The sequence below is a fragment of the Callorhinus ursinus genome, unplaced genomic scaffold (genome assembly GCF_003265705.2).
Source record: "Callorhinus ursinus isolate GAN/ISIS: 27379988/994484 unplaced genomic scaffold, GSC_fseal_2.0 scaffold34, whole genome shotgun sequence".
In the NCBI taxonomy this organism is placed as follows: domain Eukaryota; kingdom Metazoa; phylum Chordata; class Mammalia; order Carnivora; family Otariidae; genus Callorhinus; species Callorhinus ursinus.
In genome coordinates this window covers 3405113-3422740 of record NW_027397096.1, presented here as the reverse complement: position 1 = coordinate 3422740, position 17628 = coordinate 3405113, and the positions used below count along the sequence as shown (strand labels likewise).

At 34.2% G+C, this 17628-nt stretch overlaps 1 protein-coding gene across 3 annotated transcripts in view; it reads left to right on the top strand.

Annotated features, from left to right (window-relative positions):
- The window catches only part of TAOK1 (TAO kinase 1), a 156793-nt gene that overhangs the window by 85840 nt on the left and 53325 nt on the right, over positions 1-17628 (top strand). The window contains exons 3-8 of one of the 3 annotated variants that reach the window (XM_025851456.2): positions 832-903; positions 5852-5953; positions 7194-7239; positions 7784-7880; positions 9504-9617; positions 12497-12588. In XM_025851456.2, the coding sequence (XP_025707241.1) occupies positions 832-903; positions 5852-5953; positions 7194-7239; positions 7784-7880; positions 9504-9617; positions 12497-12588 (523 nt within the window). Of the gene's footprint in view, positions 1-831; positions 904-5851; positions 5954-7193; positions 7240-7783; positions 7881-9503; positions 9618-12496; positions 12589-17628 lie in introns of those variants that run through there. The other 2 variants (XM_073879347.1, XM_073879348.1) reach the window with 2 other exon arrangements.

Below are 17628 nucleotides of genomic sequence, written 5' to 3'. Positions count from 1 at the left end.
TGGGCTTCCTGCTCACCAGGGAATCTGCTTCTCCCTCTCCCTCTGCCCCTCCCCCTGCTCAGCATGTGAGCTTTCTCTCTCTCTCTCTCTCTCTCCCTCTCTCAAATATTTTTTAAAATGTGGTACATGTGTTCCTAGTATCTAAATCTTTTGCATTTCTGTGATATGTATTTTATCCAAATGAATATTTATTTTAATGCCCTGTGTAATACTTGGTTTTTAAATTGTATTTAGAATTCTTTTGTCTGTATTTTCAAATGAAATTGGTACTGTCTGTTTTGTACTGTTTGTGAGGTTTTAGTTTCTGGGTTATACTGCCTTCGTAAAATTAATGGGGTAACTTTTTGTTACCACTTATATCCTGGAAAGTTCTGGTAAAACTATTTTCCACTTAAGACTATTTTAAAGATAATTAATTGGTATTCTTTGCAATATGCCACTGGTGTTTTCCTCACATTTTTTCTTTAGATCAGTTTTAGTAATTTTAACCAGAAAATTGTCCATGTCATTGAGATTTCAAAATTTATTAGCATAGACTTATTTATATATACTAGTCTTGTTTTGTCTCTGTTTATAGTACTATTAAGATTTCTGTATTTTTTCTCTCAACTAAATCACTGAAAGATAAACCTTTATTTTTCTCTCCAGTGTATGAGCTCCTGGATATTTTGATGTTTCATTATATATTTATTACTATTTTTAAATGTGCTTTAATAGCACTTTTGATGTCCTTTTTGATATGATAGCTTATAAATGCTTTAATTCTCAGAAAAATAATTGCACAGATGTAATCTGTTCATTTTTACAATGGTCCTTGCTTTGTTTTTTTAGGCACGAGATGTACGCACCAATGAAGTGGTGGCTATCAAGAAAATGTCTTACAGTGGAAAGCAGTCTACTGAGGTAGGTGAAATGTATACATTCTTATTGGCATATGAAAGAAAGACATGCTGTTTTTAATGGGGGTAGATGGGAATTCTTTCAAAAAGTATACATACATAAAAGTATACAAATATTAAGGGTATATCTCAGTGAATTTTTTTTCAGAAACTAAATATACCCATTAAAGTTGTACCTAAAGCCATAAACAACATTAATGGCCTCCCAACTTGTGCCCCTTGCTTTTAATTTTTTAGTATATGTGCTGCTGAAGTGAGCTTTTTAAAACTGTGGTTTAATATATTACTTTATCTGTATCATAGAGGAATCACCAGTTTTTAAAAAAGTAAACAAGAATAAGATATATTTGACATTAAATTATATTGTGTATAGTTTCTTAATGGTTTAGCAATTGCTTAAGGCTTGTTTTAAACAAACTTTAATAATCAACACGCAGTTATATATCTAGTCTGAAAAGTAAGCAGTGTGTAATAACTTGAAAAACAAAAAAAATTATTGATACTACATTGATACTACTTTAGTTTGCTAATATTCTGGTTAGTTCTTTTCAGATAGTTACTCTATTTAATCGTATACATTTATTTTATAATGTATTCTACTTTCTAAATCTAGGATCTTTAGGCTTTAATTTTAAAATTAATTATTTTAATTGTGGTAAAGTACACACAACAAAATTTACTATCTTAACTATTTTTAAATGTACAGTTCAGTGGCATTGAAGACATTCACTTTGTCATGCAGTCATCACCACCATTCTTCTCCAGAACTCTTTTCATCTTGCAGAACTGAAATTCTATACCCATTAAACAATAATTCTCCATTCTCTCCATCCTCCACCCCTGGAAATCACCATTCTCATTTCTTTCTCTATGAATTTGACTACTTTAGGTGTCTCATGTAAGTGAAATCATGCAGTATTTGACCTTTTATGACTGGCTTATTTCACTTAGCATAATATCCTCAAAGTTCATCCATGTTATGGTATGTGTCAGAGTTTCCTTCCTTTTTAAGGTTAAATAGAGAGAGAGAGAGTGTGTGTGCGTATGTGTGCAAACCACCACATTTTGTTTATCCATCCATTTGTTAGTGGACACTAACGTTGCTTCCACCACTCGGTTATTGTGCTGCTGTGAACTGGCTATGTAAATATTTCTTTGAATCTCTGCTTTCAATAATTTCAGGTATATGGCTAGGGGTGGAATTGCTGGTTAGTCTTTACTTTTTAAAGATTCTGGTTTTCTACTTTTTTGGAGTTTCTGTTTTATGGTAAATCTTACTTTTGTGAAGATCATCTTTTGGGTATGGTAACACTATTATGATTATATCCTCTTCCATCATTTTGATACCTAAAAATTTTTCTAAAAATTCCTAAAACTCCTAAAAAACTCCATTTCTTACAAGTTAACTCTGATTTTATTTACCATTCTATAGCACAACTGTAGAACTAGCTTTCACAGGCCGACTGGTACTGTGTTGGAGTCTGTTTGGTTAGTTACATCTAAAATAAAATTTCATTTAGTGTATCATCTTTTCACGTCCAATTATTAGTGTCCTTCATGAAAGTCTTTTTTACCTTGAAGAATACAGGCTTTTGCTTTGTTCTGAGTTGCGTCCCAGAGCATTCAAATTTGAAATTTAAAGCCCATGAAATGTTTTCAGAATGTAGCATCTTACATTGTACACATTTTATATAAAAACACTGTAGGGGGCGCCTGGGTGGCTCAGTTGGTTAAGCTACTGCCTTCGGCTCAGGTCATGATCCTGAGTCCTGGGATCAAGTCCCGCATCGGGCTCCCTGCTCTGCAGGGAGTCTGCTTCTCCCTCTGACCCTCTTTCCTCTTGTGCTCTCTATCTCTCATTCTCTCTCAAATAAATAAATAAAATCTTAAAAAAAACAATACTGTAAACATATTTTGCTGTATTTTGTTGAGGACTTGTGAAATAAAATAGGAGATATATGATCTTAAATTTTAGTACAAAACATTTCTCAAAGTTTTCCGTTACGCTAGTAGTTTCCCTGCCTTTAGAAATATGGCCCAAGTTAGTAGAAAACTTTGAATGAAAAAACTCAAACAAGAACAAAAAGCAGATTCCTAATTTCCATCCCACATCTACCGAGCCTCTAGAATCTTTGAGTATGGACCAAAGGATCTGTATTTTTAGAGTTCCCTGGATGCTTTCTTTTTTAAAGATTTTATTTATTTGAAAGAGAGAGAGCAAGCATTAGCAGGGGGACAGGGAGAGGCAGAGTTCCCTGCTAAGCAGGGAGCCCGATGTGGGGCTTGATCCAGGACAGTTAACCTACTGAGCCACCCAGGCTCCCCTCGCTGGTTGCTTAAGAGTAACTATGGATATGACATAAGTAAAGCTGTCATGGAGTAACTTAAGGCCAAAGATTTATCTGTATTTCTTCAAAGCTGTCAATGAAGAAGGCTCTTAGTAAAATGTGTAAGAAAATATTTTCATACTGCCTGTTTTTTTCTATGACCTTTCCTATATAATAACAGTTATTTACTAGCATTTAGAAAGTATGCATTTAGGCATTTAAATCTCAAAGTAATCATTTGAGTATAAAAAACAAACATAACCTTAGTATTTGGTAGAACATATAAGCCAAAAACAAAATAGGTGACCTATATGTCATGTAAATTACGTGGGATTTTTTTGTTTTTTGTTTTTGTTTGTTTTTAAAGATTTTATTTATTTATTTGACAGAGAGAGACAGCGAGAGAGGGAACACAAGCAGGGGGAGTGGGAGAGGGAGAAGCAGACTTCCCGCGGAGCAGGGAGCCCGATGTGGGGCTCAATCCCAGACCCTGGGATCATAACCTGAGCCAAAGGCAGATGCTTAACAACTGAGCCACCCAGGCGCCCCTGTAAATTACATGTTAATAAAGCTGCAAATAACAGGAAAGTTGATGGGGCGCCTGGGTGGCTCAGTCGGTTAAGGTTAAGTGTCTGTCTTCATCTCAGCTCATGATCTCGGGGTCCTGGGGTTGAGCCTAGAGTTGGGCTTACTGCTCAGCGGGGAGCCTGCTTCTCCCTCTCCCTCCCCCCTTCCCCCACTCATACATCTCCCCCGTCTCTATCTCAGATAAATAAGTAAAGTCTTTATTTTTTTAAACATTCTTTTATTTAAATTCAATTATATAAATTTACATACATACAATGTACTATTGGTTTCAGAGGTACAGGCCTGTGATTCATTAGTCTTATATAATACCCAGTGCTCATTACATCACATGCCCTCCGTAATGTCCGTCACCCAGTTACCCCATCCTTCCACCCCCATCCCCTCCAGCAAAATTCAGTTTGTTTCCTGTGATTAAGAGTCTCTTATGGTTTGTCTCCCCCTCTGGTTTCATCTTATTTTATTTTTTCCTCCCTTCCCCTGTGATTCTCTGTTTTGTTTTATAAATTCCACATATCAATGAGATCATATGGTAATTGTCTTTTTCTGATTGACTTATTTCACTTAACATAGTACCCTCTAGTTCCATCCATGTCATTGCGAATAGCAAGATTTCATTTTTTTGATGGCTGTGTAATATTCCTCTGTGTGTGTGTGTGTGTGTGTGTGTGTGTGTGTGTGTGTGTGTGTGTACATACATACCACATCTTTAACCATTCATCCCTCGATGGACATTTGGACTCTTTCCATAGTTTGGCTATTGTGGACATTGCTGCTATAAACATTGGGGTGCAGGCGCCCCTTTGGATCACTACATTTGTATCTTTGGGGTAAATACCCAGTAGTGGCATTTGCTGGGTCGTAGGGTAGCTCTATTTTCAACTTTTTGAGGAACTTCCATACTGTTTTCCAGAGTGGCTGCACCAGCTTGCATTCCTACCAACAGTGTAGGAGGGTTCTCCTTTCTCTGCATCCCCGCCAACATCTGTCATTTCCTGATTTGTTAATTTTAGCAATTCTGACTGGTATGAAGTAGTATCACATTGAGGTTTTGATTTGTATTTCCCTGATGCCGAGTGATGTTGAGTACTTTTTCATGTGTCTCTTGGCCATTTGGATGTCTTCTTTGGAGAAATATTTGTTCATGTCTTCTGCCCATTTCTTGATTGGATTATTTGTTCTTTGGGTGTTGAGTTTGCTAAGTTCTTTATAGATTTTGGATACTAGCCCTTAATCTGATATGTCATTTGCAAATATCTTCTCCTATTCTGTAGGTTGTCTTTTCGTTTTGTTGACCGTTTCCATTGCTGTGCAAAAGCTTTTTATCTTGATGAAGTCCCAATAGTTCATTTTTGCCTTTGTTTCCCCATGATTTTGGAGACATGTCTAGCAAGAAGTTGCTGCGGCCAAGGTCAAAGAGGTTGCTACCTGTGTTTTCTTCTAGGATTTTGATGGATTCTTGTCTCATGTTTAGGTCTTTCATCCATTTTGAGTAAAATCTTTAAAAAAAAAAAAAAGGGTGCTTGGGTGGCTCAGTCAGTTAACCATCTGCCTTTGGCTCAGGTCGTGATCCCAGCATCCTGGGATTGAGCCCCGTGTCAGGTTCCCTGCTCAGTGAGGAGTTTGCTTCTCCTTCCCCCTGCTCTTGCTGTATCTCTCTCTCGCTCTGTCTTCCTCTCAAATAAGTAAGTAAAATCTAAAACAAAAAAAAGAAAGGGGAAGTTGAACTGATGAAGAAAAATCACAAAATATAGTATATAGTTTTCATCAACATGCTTGGTGTGTGATTGTAAAATTTAATGAGATTCATTGATGATAAATTTTATCAAACTAAAATTTTTCTGCCTTATGAATTGAGTTTAACCTATACAAATGTCATTTCATTCAAATTCATTAGTTTGCTATTTAAATATTATGAATAAAGCAAAGTTGTATGTTCTCATTAATCCTGCTTAAGCTAGTAATTACTTTTTTCTTATATAACTTTCTAAGGAAAAGCAACTTCATAATTCTTTCCTTTATTCCTTTTTTTCCCCACAGAAATGGCAGGATATTATTAAGGAAGTCAAGTTTCTACAAAGAATAAAACATCCCAACAGTATAGAATACAAAGGCTGCTATTTACGTGAGCACACAGCATGGGTAGGTGTTTGCCCTCTCCTTGCTATAATTTAGTTGGTATTGGTTTAGAATTAATTCAAGAATGTCTCAAGGTGGTTGTGGAAAGCCATGCAAAAACACCTTGAAATGTTAGTTCATACTGAGAGAGGAAGAGCAGCTTTTCTTAGAACTCCTTGGCAATAAGAGATAAAACTTTTGCAAGTTTACTGCAGAGATTTGGCTGACCTTTATGTGCGTGGTAAAATGTTCTCTGACATTTTTTAGTATCACCATTTTAAAATGGTTTATCAAGCATTGTACAATAATCCTATTATTTGAGGATAAAAATTAGCATATCTTTTTGACATAAATATATTGTAATCTACAAAGATTTTGGTAAAGTCTTGGTGAATTTTGGTGAAATATGAACTGATTGTAATTCCTTGGCCGAATAATACTAATGGTAGAGAATTGAGACACATTATTACAAGAAGTGGAGATTAAATTTTTCTTCTTACCATGGAGGTGACAAGGTAGTATTCCATCAGTGGTCTAGGCATAATAAATGTATCTTTAAAGAGTAAATTTTCTGGGTGCCTGGATGGCTCAGCAGTTAAGCGTCTGCCTTCCCCTCAGGTCATGATTCCAGGGTCCTAGGATCGTGCCCCGCATCTGACTCCCTGCTCAGTGTGGAACCTGCTTCTCCCTCTCCTTCCCACTTGTGCTCTCTCTCTGGTCACTCTGTGTCTCTCTCTCTCTCTCTCTCAAATAAATAAATAAAATCTTAAAAAAAAAAAGAGTAAATTTTCTTTTAACAGAAATGATCCCCAAGGGTAATAAATAGGGCCTACCTTAGAAGGTGGTTATAAGGATTAAATTAGTTAATATATATAAAATATCTGGCACACAGGAGATGCTCTGTGTTTGCTTTAAGGAAGCATTTAAACTGTAACCTAACCTTTGTACATATAGATCCAGAGTACAGTTTTCCATTTGATAAGTTATAACAATGTAACTATATTCCTTTATAGTTTTAGTTAGTAATTATAGATGAAATACACATCCTGTACAAGTGATTACATGTCAGCATAAAAGATTAATGTATCATTGGCTTAACTTTATCATTTAAGAAATTGCTAAATACATAAATATTTTTTAAGGTAAATGATGACTAGAGTTATTTACTTCAAACTATCTTCTTGATCTCCTTGGTGAACTTATTTTATCTCAAATAGAATCTTTTTGCTAATTTAATGCCTTTATAATTTTTCTTCCCATGTAGCTGGTAATGGAATATTGTTTAGGATCTGCTTCAGATTTACTGGAAGGTAGGTTTCCTTTAATTATTCAGGAAAAAAAGTATTAGCAAAAATATAATGAGAATTCTGTATGATTTTCTTAAATAATGTAAAAACTTTACAGATAGAGTAAAAACCTTCGCCTTTTCTAAAAGATTCTCTTCATGGGATGTACTGTCCTGTAGTAGCATAAAATAGGTGAATTTTTTTTATATTATGACTTACCAAGCATTTTTCTTTATTCTTTGTCATTTAGCTTAACCTATTCCTTCTGTTCAGAATGAAGATGTGTGAGAATAAAGGGAGAACCTCTCTTTTGTCACTTTTGTTTTTATTATTAACTAATTGTTGAATTTTGTTAGCTTAGAGAAAAATTGGCTGTGAGCTATATACTTTAACAGCTAGGCACAACTGTAATTCCAGTTCTAAAGTTCAGTAGCTTTGTTTTGTTTTGGGGAGCAAGTCTTCTCACTAAATGTTTATTTTTTAAAATTGCCTCAAATATTAGATGTTTATTTTTTTAAACAAAAATATTCTGTATAGTAATTATCTTCCAATAAATTCTTATTTTAAGTTCACAAAAAGCCATTACAAGAAGTGGAAATAGCAGCAATTACACATGGTGCTCTCCAGGGATTAGCCTACTTACATTCTCATACCATGATCCATAGGTAAGCACTTTGACAGTTATCATGTATTAACAGCAAGTGGCTTATTGGATTTATCAACCGTGGAACTTACTAACCCTGAAAGTTTTGTTGGTTATAGCCATATAAAAGTATTTCAGAATCTTATAAACTCAATTTTTAGGTTGTCCTACAAACATGCCAGTACATTTCATCTCCTTTTAGGATCAGGTTTTTTTCTTCCATAATGATAAAAGGTTTAATTTAATTCAAAATTAAATTTTCTTTTAGGATCAGTTTTATCTTTATCTACACGTGCTGCTGGGTTGTCTGACGTTTGTGCACTTTATAGATGTGTGGTAGGAATATAATTGTAGAATCATTTAATTTGTAAGATGGAAAAGACATTAGGGATTATGTAGTCTTAACCTTTTTCATTTTACAGATAAAGCGATGCCCTAGTTTATGACTAATTTTTCTGAAGTTTACAAAGCCAGACTAGACTGGAACTAAGCTTAGGTCTTTTGTCTTTCTGGGAACTGATAATGCCAGTTTTGTTCCATTGATCCCATGACATGGACTTAACACTCTATGCTTTTGAGTATTAATCCTTGATGATCCTTAATAATGGATAGTAACATTAAGATTAAACTATTTTATAATGCATTTTTAGCATTGATATATGTTTTGACTATTTTAAAAGGAAATAGCAGTGGACCAGGCAATTGATATTCAACTATATAGTAGAGTCATTGTGAGCTAAATGGCTTACCCTTTTTTTTTTTTTAAGATGATAGTAAGGTCCAAGAGAAATCTACATGCTAACAAATAAGTGAATGGAAGAGTTGGAATTAGAACCTAAGGTCTTATCAACCTCAAAGTACCTCTCCTCATTTAAAAAGGAAATGGAAAAGATTTATTTAATATTATATCCATTACAATACTCTAGTTAGAATTGACAAGTGCTTGGAAATTTGGTTGGGTTTTTTTTTTGTTTGGTTGGTTGGTTTTTTGGGGTTTTTTTGGAAAGGTTAAATGTATGTTATGGTGCCAGTTGGACATACAATCCTATTATATAAATGTCTATAATATTCCTATTTTGCATGGATAATATGTTTGCTGATTTTAAAAAAGTAAGCTTGAAAGTAAATTTGGATTATTAGATACTACATTATCCATGTGTTTCAGTTTTCATTTCATGTTTAATTAGGAGAACTATGCTAATGTTTTGAAATGATAAGAATAACTTTCAAAAAAACAAATTTGGGCTATGAGATCTTTTTTTTTAACTTTAAGTGGTATACTCAGAAATCTTAAAATTATGAAGGAATGGTCAGTCAGCTAATTAAATTCTATTTTTATTATTTGTATCAATAAACAGGAACTCAAGTATAGACTGTACTCGAATTACTTGATTTTCTGTCTTTTGTCTTTACTGCTATTTTGTCTTCTCTTTTAGAGAAGAAAATTATCACTGTATATTTATATCACTTCTGTAGTTTTTACTTTTGGAACTTAATTCTCATTATCCTAATTTAGAAATTACCCTAGGACTTAATTATTTTGATTTCTCCTTCCCTATTTTAAAATTTTTTATTTGATTTTTATTATTTTCAACACAATCTAATGAAGAAAAGAGAAATAATTTTCTGTGTTCCTTGAACCCAGAGATATCAAAGCAGGAAATATCCTTCTGACAGAACCAGGCCAGGTGAAACTTGCTGACTTTGGATCAGCTTCCATGGCATCTCCTGCCAATTCTTTTGTGGGAACGCCATATTGGTAAGAATAATCCTATTTGCTATTGATACTCATGATTGAAATAGGAAATGTGTGATTATACTTTTTCAGATGCCTTATCTTTTGCCTGGTAATATAATGCTATTTTGGACATTTTAACTTTAAGCATAGTTAGTTTCAAATATAGATTTGGAGTGCTGCCTTTACATCTCCTATTTTTTCATTTGTCCCCTCGACATTTTCTTCTGTATTATAACCTGCGTCATATTTTGGGTGTGGGAGTAAAAATATTCAGTGAAAATCCAAGTGGAGGAGAAGATAGAAATGTTAAGTGGAAATTTGTGTGTTTTCTTTAGATTTATGTTTATCATATATCAGTATCTTCAGACTAAGAATACCTGAAGACTAATAGCTGATTTGGAGTTTTTTGGTTTTATTTTTTATTATGGAGATTTCAGATATACATAAAAGTAGACAAAAGTATAATGAAGCCTCACATACTGGTCACCCAGCCCAAAAACAATATCCCATGGCCACTCCTGCTCTATGTACTCATTTTTCTCTCCTCCCCGACCCTGCCATTATTGTGAAGCAAGTTCTAGGCATCCTCTGTTTTATCCATAAATAATTCAGTATTAATGTCTGCAAGTTTGAAGGAAATAATTGTCCAGCTCTTCAACTTCCATATGAGAGTGGTGTCTTAGTTCCACTACATCTTCTTTCCCACCTACCTTTCAAATCTCCCTCTCCTGCTTTATAAAAAAGAGGACTCCTTACATCCTGAATATTACAGTGATGAGCATTGATCTTGGTTGTAAAAACCTCAAAGCAATACCAGAAGAACAATTTGAGAATATATAATAACTATCAGAAATATTGAAGAGTCAAGGCACAAACTCTTGGCAAGGCCTTGTGCCTTTTCAGTCATCTTCCTTCCCTTCCTTTTACTCCTTGCTTTTTCTCTCTCCTCAGTTATCTTTCCCCCAGTAAAATTCATAACTGAGATGGTTGTCATGGGGACACATTAACATGTTATTTGCATTGAAAATGAAGTCAGACTTTTTTGACAGAAAGTGATTCATATTTGCCTGATTGATACGACAATGAAGACTGGCATTGCTAATTGAGTTAGACAGCAGTGTGTTGTTGTTTTTTAATAAATCAAATGAGCTAACTCTGCAGCTCTGTGTTTTAAATATCTTTAAATCACATATACGGTATAAAGTGTATATATATATATAGATAGATGGATAGATATGCTGTGCATTATATCCTTTATAGCTATTAAGTTTATAAAATTTAGATAACTCAAAAATGTACAAGGGGATAAATAATTCTCATAAATTCACTAGAGGCAAACGAATTTAAAAACTTGAAGAATTTCTACTCCTCCACTGCTCTAGATGACCAAAAATTTCTTATGTAGAACCCTACTTTAGGTAGACTCCCTTTCCCTTCTATTAAAAGGATTCTGTGAGCAAATATTTCTTAATGTTTCTCCTATTTATAAATTAATGATGAATATTAGATATTTAAAAGGTCCTGAAAAGTTCTGCAATAAAAAACAAAATTACTTGTTTAATTTTGCCTAAATTAGTAATTTCCCAAACTTACTTCAACATCTTAAAGAACCTTGGGGGGCATCTGGGTCACTTCGTTGGTTAAGCATCCAACTTTTTTTTATTTTGGCTCAGGTCATGGTCTTAGGGTCATGGGATTGAGTCCCACATCAGGCTCCATGCCTAGCATAGCACCTGCTTAAGATTCTTTCTCTCCTTCTCCCTCTGCCCCTCCCTCTATTAGAAAAAAAAAATCTTGGAAACACTCTGGTATTGACAACTGAAAATTTACTTTATTTACATATTCACTAATTTATATATGGTGTATTTGGAACGTAGGAGCTAGATGTCTTTACACTTAGGCTTAGACACACACACTCATACACACTGGGGAATATGGTGACAGTCCTACCTAAGCATCAACAACTGTTCTAAGTGTCTATGCTTAACAACAAATACAAGTGAAGTATAAATTAAAGTACCATCAAAAATGTTAGACTCTAATTGAAAACATGAATTAATGTTCCATTTTATAACCAAGACACCTGTAAGGTTGATAATTGTGTAACTGTCTTTGTTGTGAGCTGCCCTAGCCACTTTTATCATGGAACACTGTTACTATTTAAAAGGAAGAGTGACAAACTATGGTTATTCAGTGTTGGTTATTGTGGCAGATATTTTCTCAAATAAATGGAGTGAGCTTGTCACTTCAAGGAAAACAATTGACAGTATTCAGTGCTAATGATAACGATTCCATCTTTGAAGCATAATTCAGGCCTTCATAGTAGGATCCTTAGACCAAAATATTTAAGAATCACTAGCCTAAGGGGGAGTGCCTGGGTGCTTCAGTTGGTTAAGTGTCCGACTTTTGATTTCGGTTCAGGTCATGATCTCAGGGTCCTGAGATCAGGCACCAAGTTGGGCTCCACACTGGGCCTGGCGCCTGCTTAGGATTCTCTCTCTCTCCCCCTCTGCCCTTTCCCTACTCTCTCTCTCTCTTAAAAAAAATAACAAACAAAAAACTATAAAAAAATAACAAGAAAAACCCCACTGAGTTTAAAAAAAAAAAATCACTCGCCTAAGGGTTATACAGTATTAGAATATGCAATCCCGCTCTGGGGCATCCTTTCTTTAGGGTGCTGTTATATGATCATGACAGATGGTGAGAATGAGTCTCACAGTATATATGCAATGGTAAATATTTACCTGATGACCTGTAGTGCATTTATTTCTCATTATAAAAATTCTTCTAGAATTCACACAGGTTTTCTCTATGTAGATGGTCATAACATTTTTAAAGAGTAGTATACCTTTTTTTTTTTTTTTTTTTTTTTTTACTCTAAATGACATTTTATGTTTTAGGATGGCCCCAGAAGTAATTTTAGCCATGGATGAAGGACAGTATGATGGCAAAGTAGATGTATGGTCTCTTGGAATAACATGTATTGAACTAGGTAAGCATTGTTCTTTATTACTATATAGTAAGTTGTGATCAGTGTTTTACCTCATTTTCTGTACCAAATCATAGCTTTTTATCTTTTATGTCAGTTACTAAAGTGAACAATAAATCTATTAAAGTTTTCACTTTGGTTATCTGGTACTTTTTATATATATATATATTTGGTGAGGCATATGATATTTGCTGTGTTAAATTAGGTCTAGAATAATTTTCCACTGTGGTATTAAGTTTGAGGTATTTATGTCTAATATTTAATGGCTATTTGTTAAACATCTAAAATATGTCTATGATTACTAGATTTACCATCTGTAGAAAGTCTCTACAGCACTGATGAACTATTTACCTCTACCTAGGATACTTATTACTTTGAATTAGGTATGAGAATTAGACGTCAGGCTGCCTGCCATACTGTAACAATTTGATTTTATGCACACATTTTATTCTGTTGCCCATAAAGGGAACTATGCTTAAGTCAGTGGCCCATCATGACTTTACTAACATTCCCAGTTTAAGTGAGCCAGGTAGATAATTGAATTGTCACTATAATTAAAGATGAGGTCCATCTTCGTCTCTTGATTCTCCAAGCTTACCCCTTCCAGTCCTATATCCTTTCCTTTTTTTTCTTCTTATAAAAGTATTCCAGGGGTGCCTGGCTGGCTCAGTCAACAGAGCATGCAACTCTTTAAGTTTGAGCCCCACGATGGGTGTAGAGATTACTTACAAATAAAATCTTAAAAAAAAAAAAAGAATATTCCATTAAACTTTATTTAAAAGTGGGAAATATTAGGAATATTTAATCGAACCATTCTAGGAGTAACCAGAGATTGAAAATAACACATTAAAAATAGAATCCATGTGAGGGCGCCTGGGTGGCTCAGTTGGTTGAGTGCCCAACTCTTGATTTCCGCTCAGGTCATGATCTCGAGGCTGTGGGATCTAGCCCTGCCTCGGGCTCCAACTCAGTGCAGAGTCTATTTGTCCTTCTCCCTCTGCTCCTCCTCCTGCTTGCGCAGGCATACACACTCTCTCTCTCAAATAAATAAAATCTTAAAGAAAAAGTAAAATCCATGTGTAATTTGATTAAATGATTTTCAAGTTGAGTTAATCAGTTTTGTAAAATAAGTAGGGAAATTGAGGTAAAATAAAATCAAAGGCTTATCCTTATATAGTAGATGAAAATCATAATTTCCATTATAAACCAGGCTTTCTCTCTTACAGTCTAATATTTTTCCAAAATTCCATAATCTTTAGATATTTTTGCTTTTATTGTAATTACTACATTAACTATTCCCTTCAAGCTCTATCTTATTTATTTATTTTACTTTAAAGTATGACAGCATCAGTGAACAGAGATTTGGAGATTACCATCATGTCATTCTCTTCTGATCTCTTGGTCTCTCTTTGAGGTTTGCAGAATGTTTTTTCCATTTGAAAGTGTTTTAACCTCAATTCTTCCTACAGGTAGATCCTAGTTAGTTTCTTAAGAAACCTGGGTATAAATGTAGAGAAGCTGGTTAAATATACTCTGCCCATGAGGTATTTTTACATACTTGTGCTGGTTGATACATACATGTGCCTCTTGGTGATAGTGAAATTGTCTTAATGGTACTGTTAGATATTATTGATATATGTTAATATTTATTTGATTAGAAAGTATTCATTGACCAGTTGTAGTGCTCAGCAAGAAATCTGTCTAAACTCCAGTTTTTGTGAAGTGGCTTATTTTTCCAGACTTTCTAGCTTCTTTTTTATTTTTTTTTTTAGGATTTATTTATTTAAGAGAGAGAGAGAAAGAGCACAAGGGGAGGGGCAGAGGGAGAGGCTGAGCATGGAGCCTGACTTGGGATCGATTTCGTGATCCTGAAAGCACAACCTGAGCCGAAACCAAGAGTCGGAGGCTTAACCAACTATACCACCCAGGCACCCCCTAGCTTCTTTTTATTATAGCTAAGAAAATAGAATTCCTTCACAATGAGAGTCTTTACACTTAAAATAAAACAATATCAGAAGATGAAACTGCCTTTAGATAATTTTAAATGAGTGAGACGTTTAAAGAAATTCTTAGAGTTTTAGGCATACTTTTGGCATCTTCAGCTTTTATAATCTTTCATAATCACTTTTTAAAATTTTACTTACAGATGTTTTGAATTATGAAGTGCTAAGTTAGTAACTACATTTTAAGCCTGCTTCTGGTTCCAGAGGAAAGGTGTACAGTAGCACAGGCCAGTAAAATTTTCTGCAGTGATAGAAGTGTTCTGTATCTGCATGGCTTTTGAGCACTTGAAATGTGGCTGTTGCAATTGAGTAAATGAATATTGAATTTTACACCATTTAAATAAATTTACATTTAAATAGTCACATGTGGCTAGTGGCTACCCTGTTGGACAGTACAGATCAAGAGGCATGATTTTCAATGCAAATTAGATTTGCAGTCTTCAGAAATATATCTGTTCTATGCTTTTGAACTTTAAAATAGTTAAGATAAATAAAATCTTTAAAAATAAATAAATAGTTAAGGATAATGAGTTAAAGGAAACTATGTTCTTATAGTGCAGGTGGGAGAACAAATGTAAGTCAATTGTACTGACCCTGGTTTTGATAAATATAGTTATTAATAAATACTTTCATACTTTGTTATCATAAAAATTGAAGTAACTTGGTTATGTCTTATGACCAAGAAATCTTAAAGTAGAGGATTTTTCATAGGTGAGTTCCATATGCTTGTTTACAATTAATCTTATGAAAAAGTTACCTAGTTTGTTGTTTTTCAGGCTTTGTGCCTGATTGTACAATTGTGTCTATAAAAGTAAAATTTACCATTTTTTTTCTGGTTATTAAGTATATGTCGAGGACATCAAATTTCAAAAAAAATAGCAATAAGAAAATAAATCAAAATAACAACTACAGTAATTTGTTAATGGATATGCAAGATAAAAAGATGTCAGTTGTGGCATTAAAAACATAAAACATGGAGTTTGGAGAGTGAAAATGTAGAACTTTAGAACATGTTCATACTTAAGTTGTTACCAACTTAAAGTAGACTACTATAAATATAAGTTTTACGTAAGCTTCATGATAACTACAAAGCAAAAACCTATAGTAGATACACAAAAGATCAAAAGAAAGGAATCTAAGCATACTAATACAAAAAATCATCAAATCACAAAAGAAGAGGAAAGGAACAAAGGAATTACAAACAATCAGAAAACAATTAACAGAATGGCAGTAAGTACATACCTATCAATAATTAATTATAAATGGACTAAATTCTCCAATCATAGGGTAGCTGAACAGGACCCATCTATGTAATGCCTACGAGAGACTCATTTCAGATGTTAAGGATACACAGAGACTAAAAGTGAAGGTGGGTGATAAAGATATTCCATGTAAATGGAAACAGAAAGAAGGTGCAGTAGCTATATTTACATCAGACAAAATAGACTTTAAAACAAAGACTGTACGGACGCCTGGCTGGCTCAGTTGGTAGAGCATGTGACTCTTAATCTCAGGGTCATGAGTTCAAGCCCCATGTAGGGTGTGGAGCCTACTAAAAATTAAAAAAGTAAAGGAGCACCTGAGTGGCACAGTTGGTTAAGCCTCTGACTCTTTTAGTTCAGGTTATGTTCTCAGGATCGTGAGATCGAGCCCCACATCGGGCTCCATGCTCACCCGGGTCTGCTTAAGTTTCTCTCTCTCTCTCCCTCTGCTCCCCTCCTCTCCCCACCCTGTGCTTATGTACACTCTCTCTCAAATATATAAATAAATCTTTTTTTAAAAAAGTTAAAATGACAACTGTGGTAAGAGACAAAGAAGGGTATTACATAATGGTGTAGAGGTCAATCCAGCAACAAGATATAACTTTTGTAAATATTTATGCACCCAACACAGGAGCACCTAAATATGTAAAGCACTTTGATACACCTAAATGGAATAATAGCAATACAATAATAGTAGAGGATTATAATACCCCACTTTTATCAATTGATAGAGCATCCAGACAAAAAATCAATATGGAAACATTGGCCTTAACACGTTGAAACAGACAGACTTAACAGACATGTCTATACAGAACATTTCATCCAAAAGCAACACAATGATATTTTTCTCAAGTATACATGGAGCATTCTCCAAGATAGATCATATGTTAGACCACAAAGTAAGTCTTAATAAATTTAAGAACATTGGAATCATTTAAGCATCTTTTCCAACAGAATGGTATGAAACTTAAAACCAATTATAAGAATAAAACCAGAAAATGCACAAACATATGAGGATTAAACAACATGCCACTGTAACAACCAGTGGGTCAAAGAAGAAATCAAAAGAGAAATAAAGATACCTGAGATAAATGAAAGTGGAAATACAACATACTAAAATGTATAGGAGGCAGCAAAAGTGGTTCTAAGAGGGCAGTTCATAGGGATAAATGCTTACATTGAGAAACAAGAAAGATCTTAAATAACCTAACTTTGTACTTCAAGGAACTAGAAAAAGAACAGACTAAGCCTAAAGTTAATAAAAGGAAGGAAATAACAAAGATCAGAGCAGAAATAAATGAGAGACTAAAAAGCCAATAGAAAAGATCAATGAAACTAAGAGCTGGTTTTTTGAAAAGATAAATAAAACAGACAGACCTTTGTCTAGATTTACCATGAAAAGAAGAGAACTCATGAATTCAGAAATGAAAGAAGAGATGTTACAACTGATACCACAGAAATACAAATTATCACAAGAGACTACTATGAACAATTAGATGCCAACAAATTGGACAGCCCTAGAAGAAATGGATAAATTCCTAGAAACATACAACCTACCAAGACTGGATCATAAAGAAATAGAAAATCTGAACAGACTGATTACTAGTAAGAAGATCAAATTAATAATCAAAAACATTCCAACAAACAGAAGTTCAGGACCAGGTCATTTCACTGGTGAATTCTAACATATAAAGAAGAATTAATACCAATCCTTGTCAAACTCTTCCAAAAAGGTAGAAGAGGTGGGAACGCTTCCACACTCATTTTATGAGGCCAGC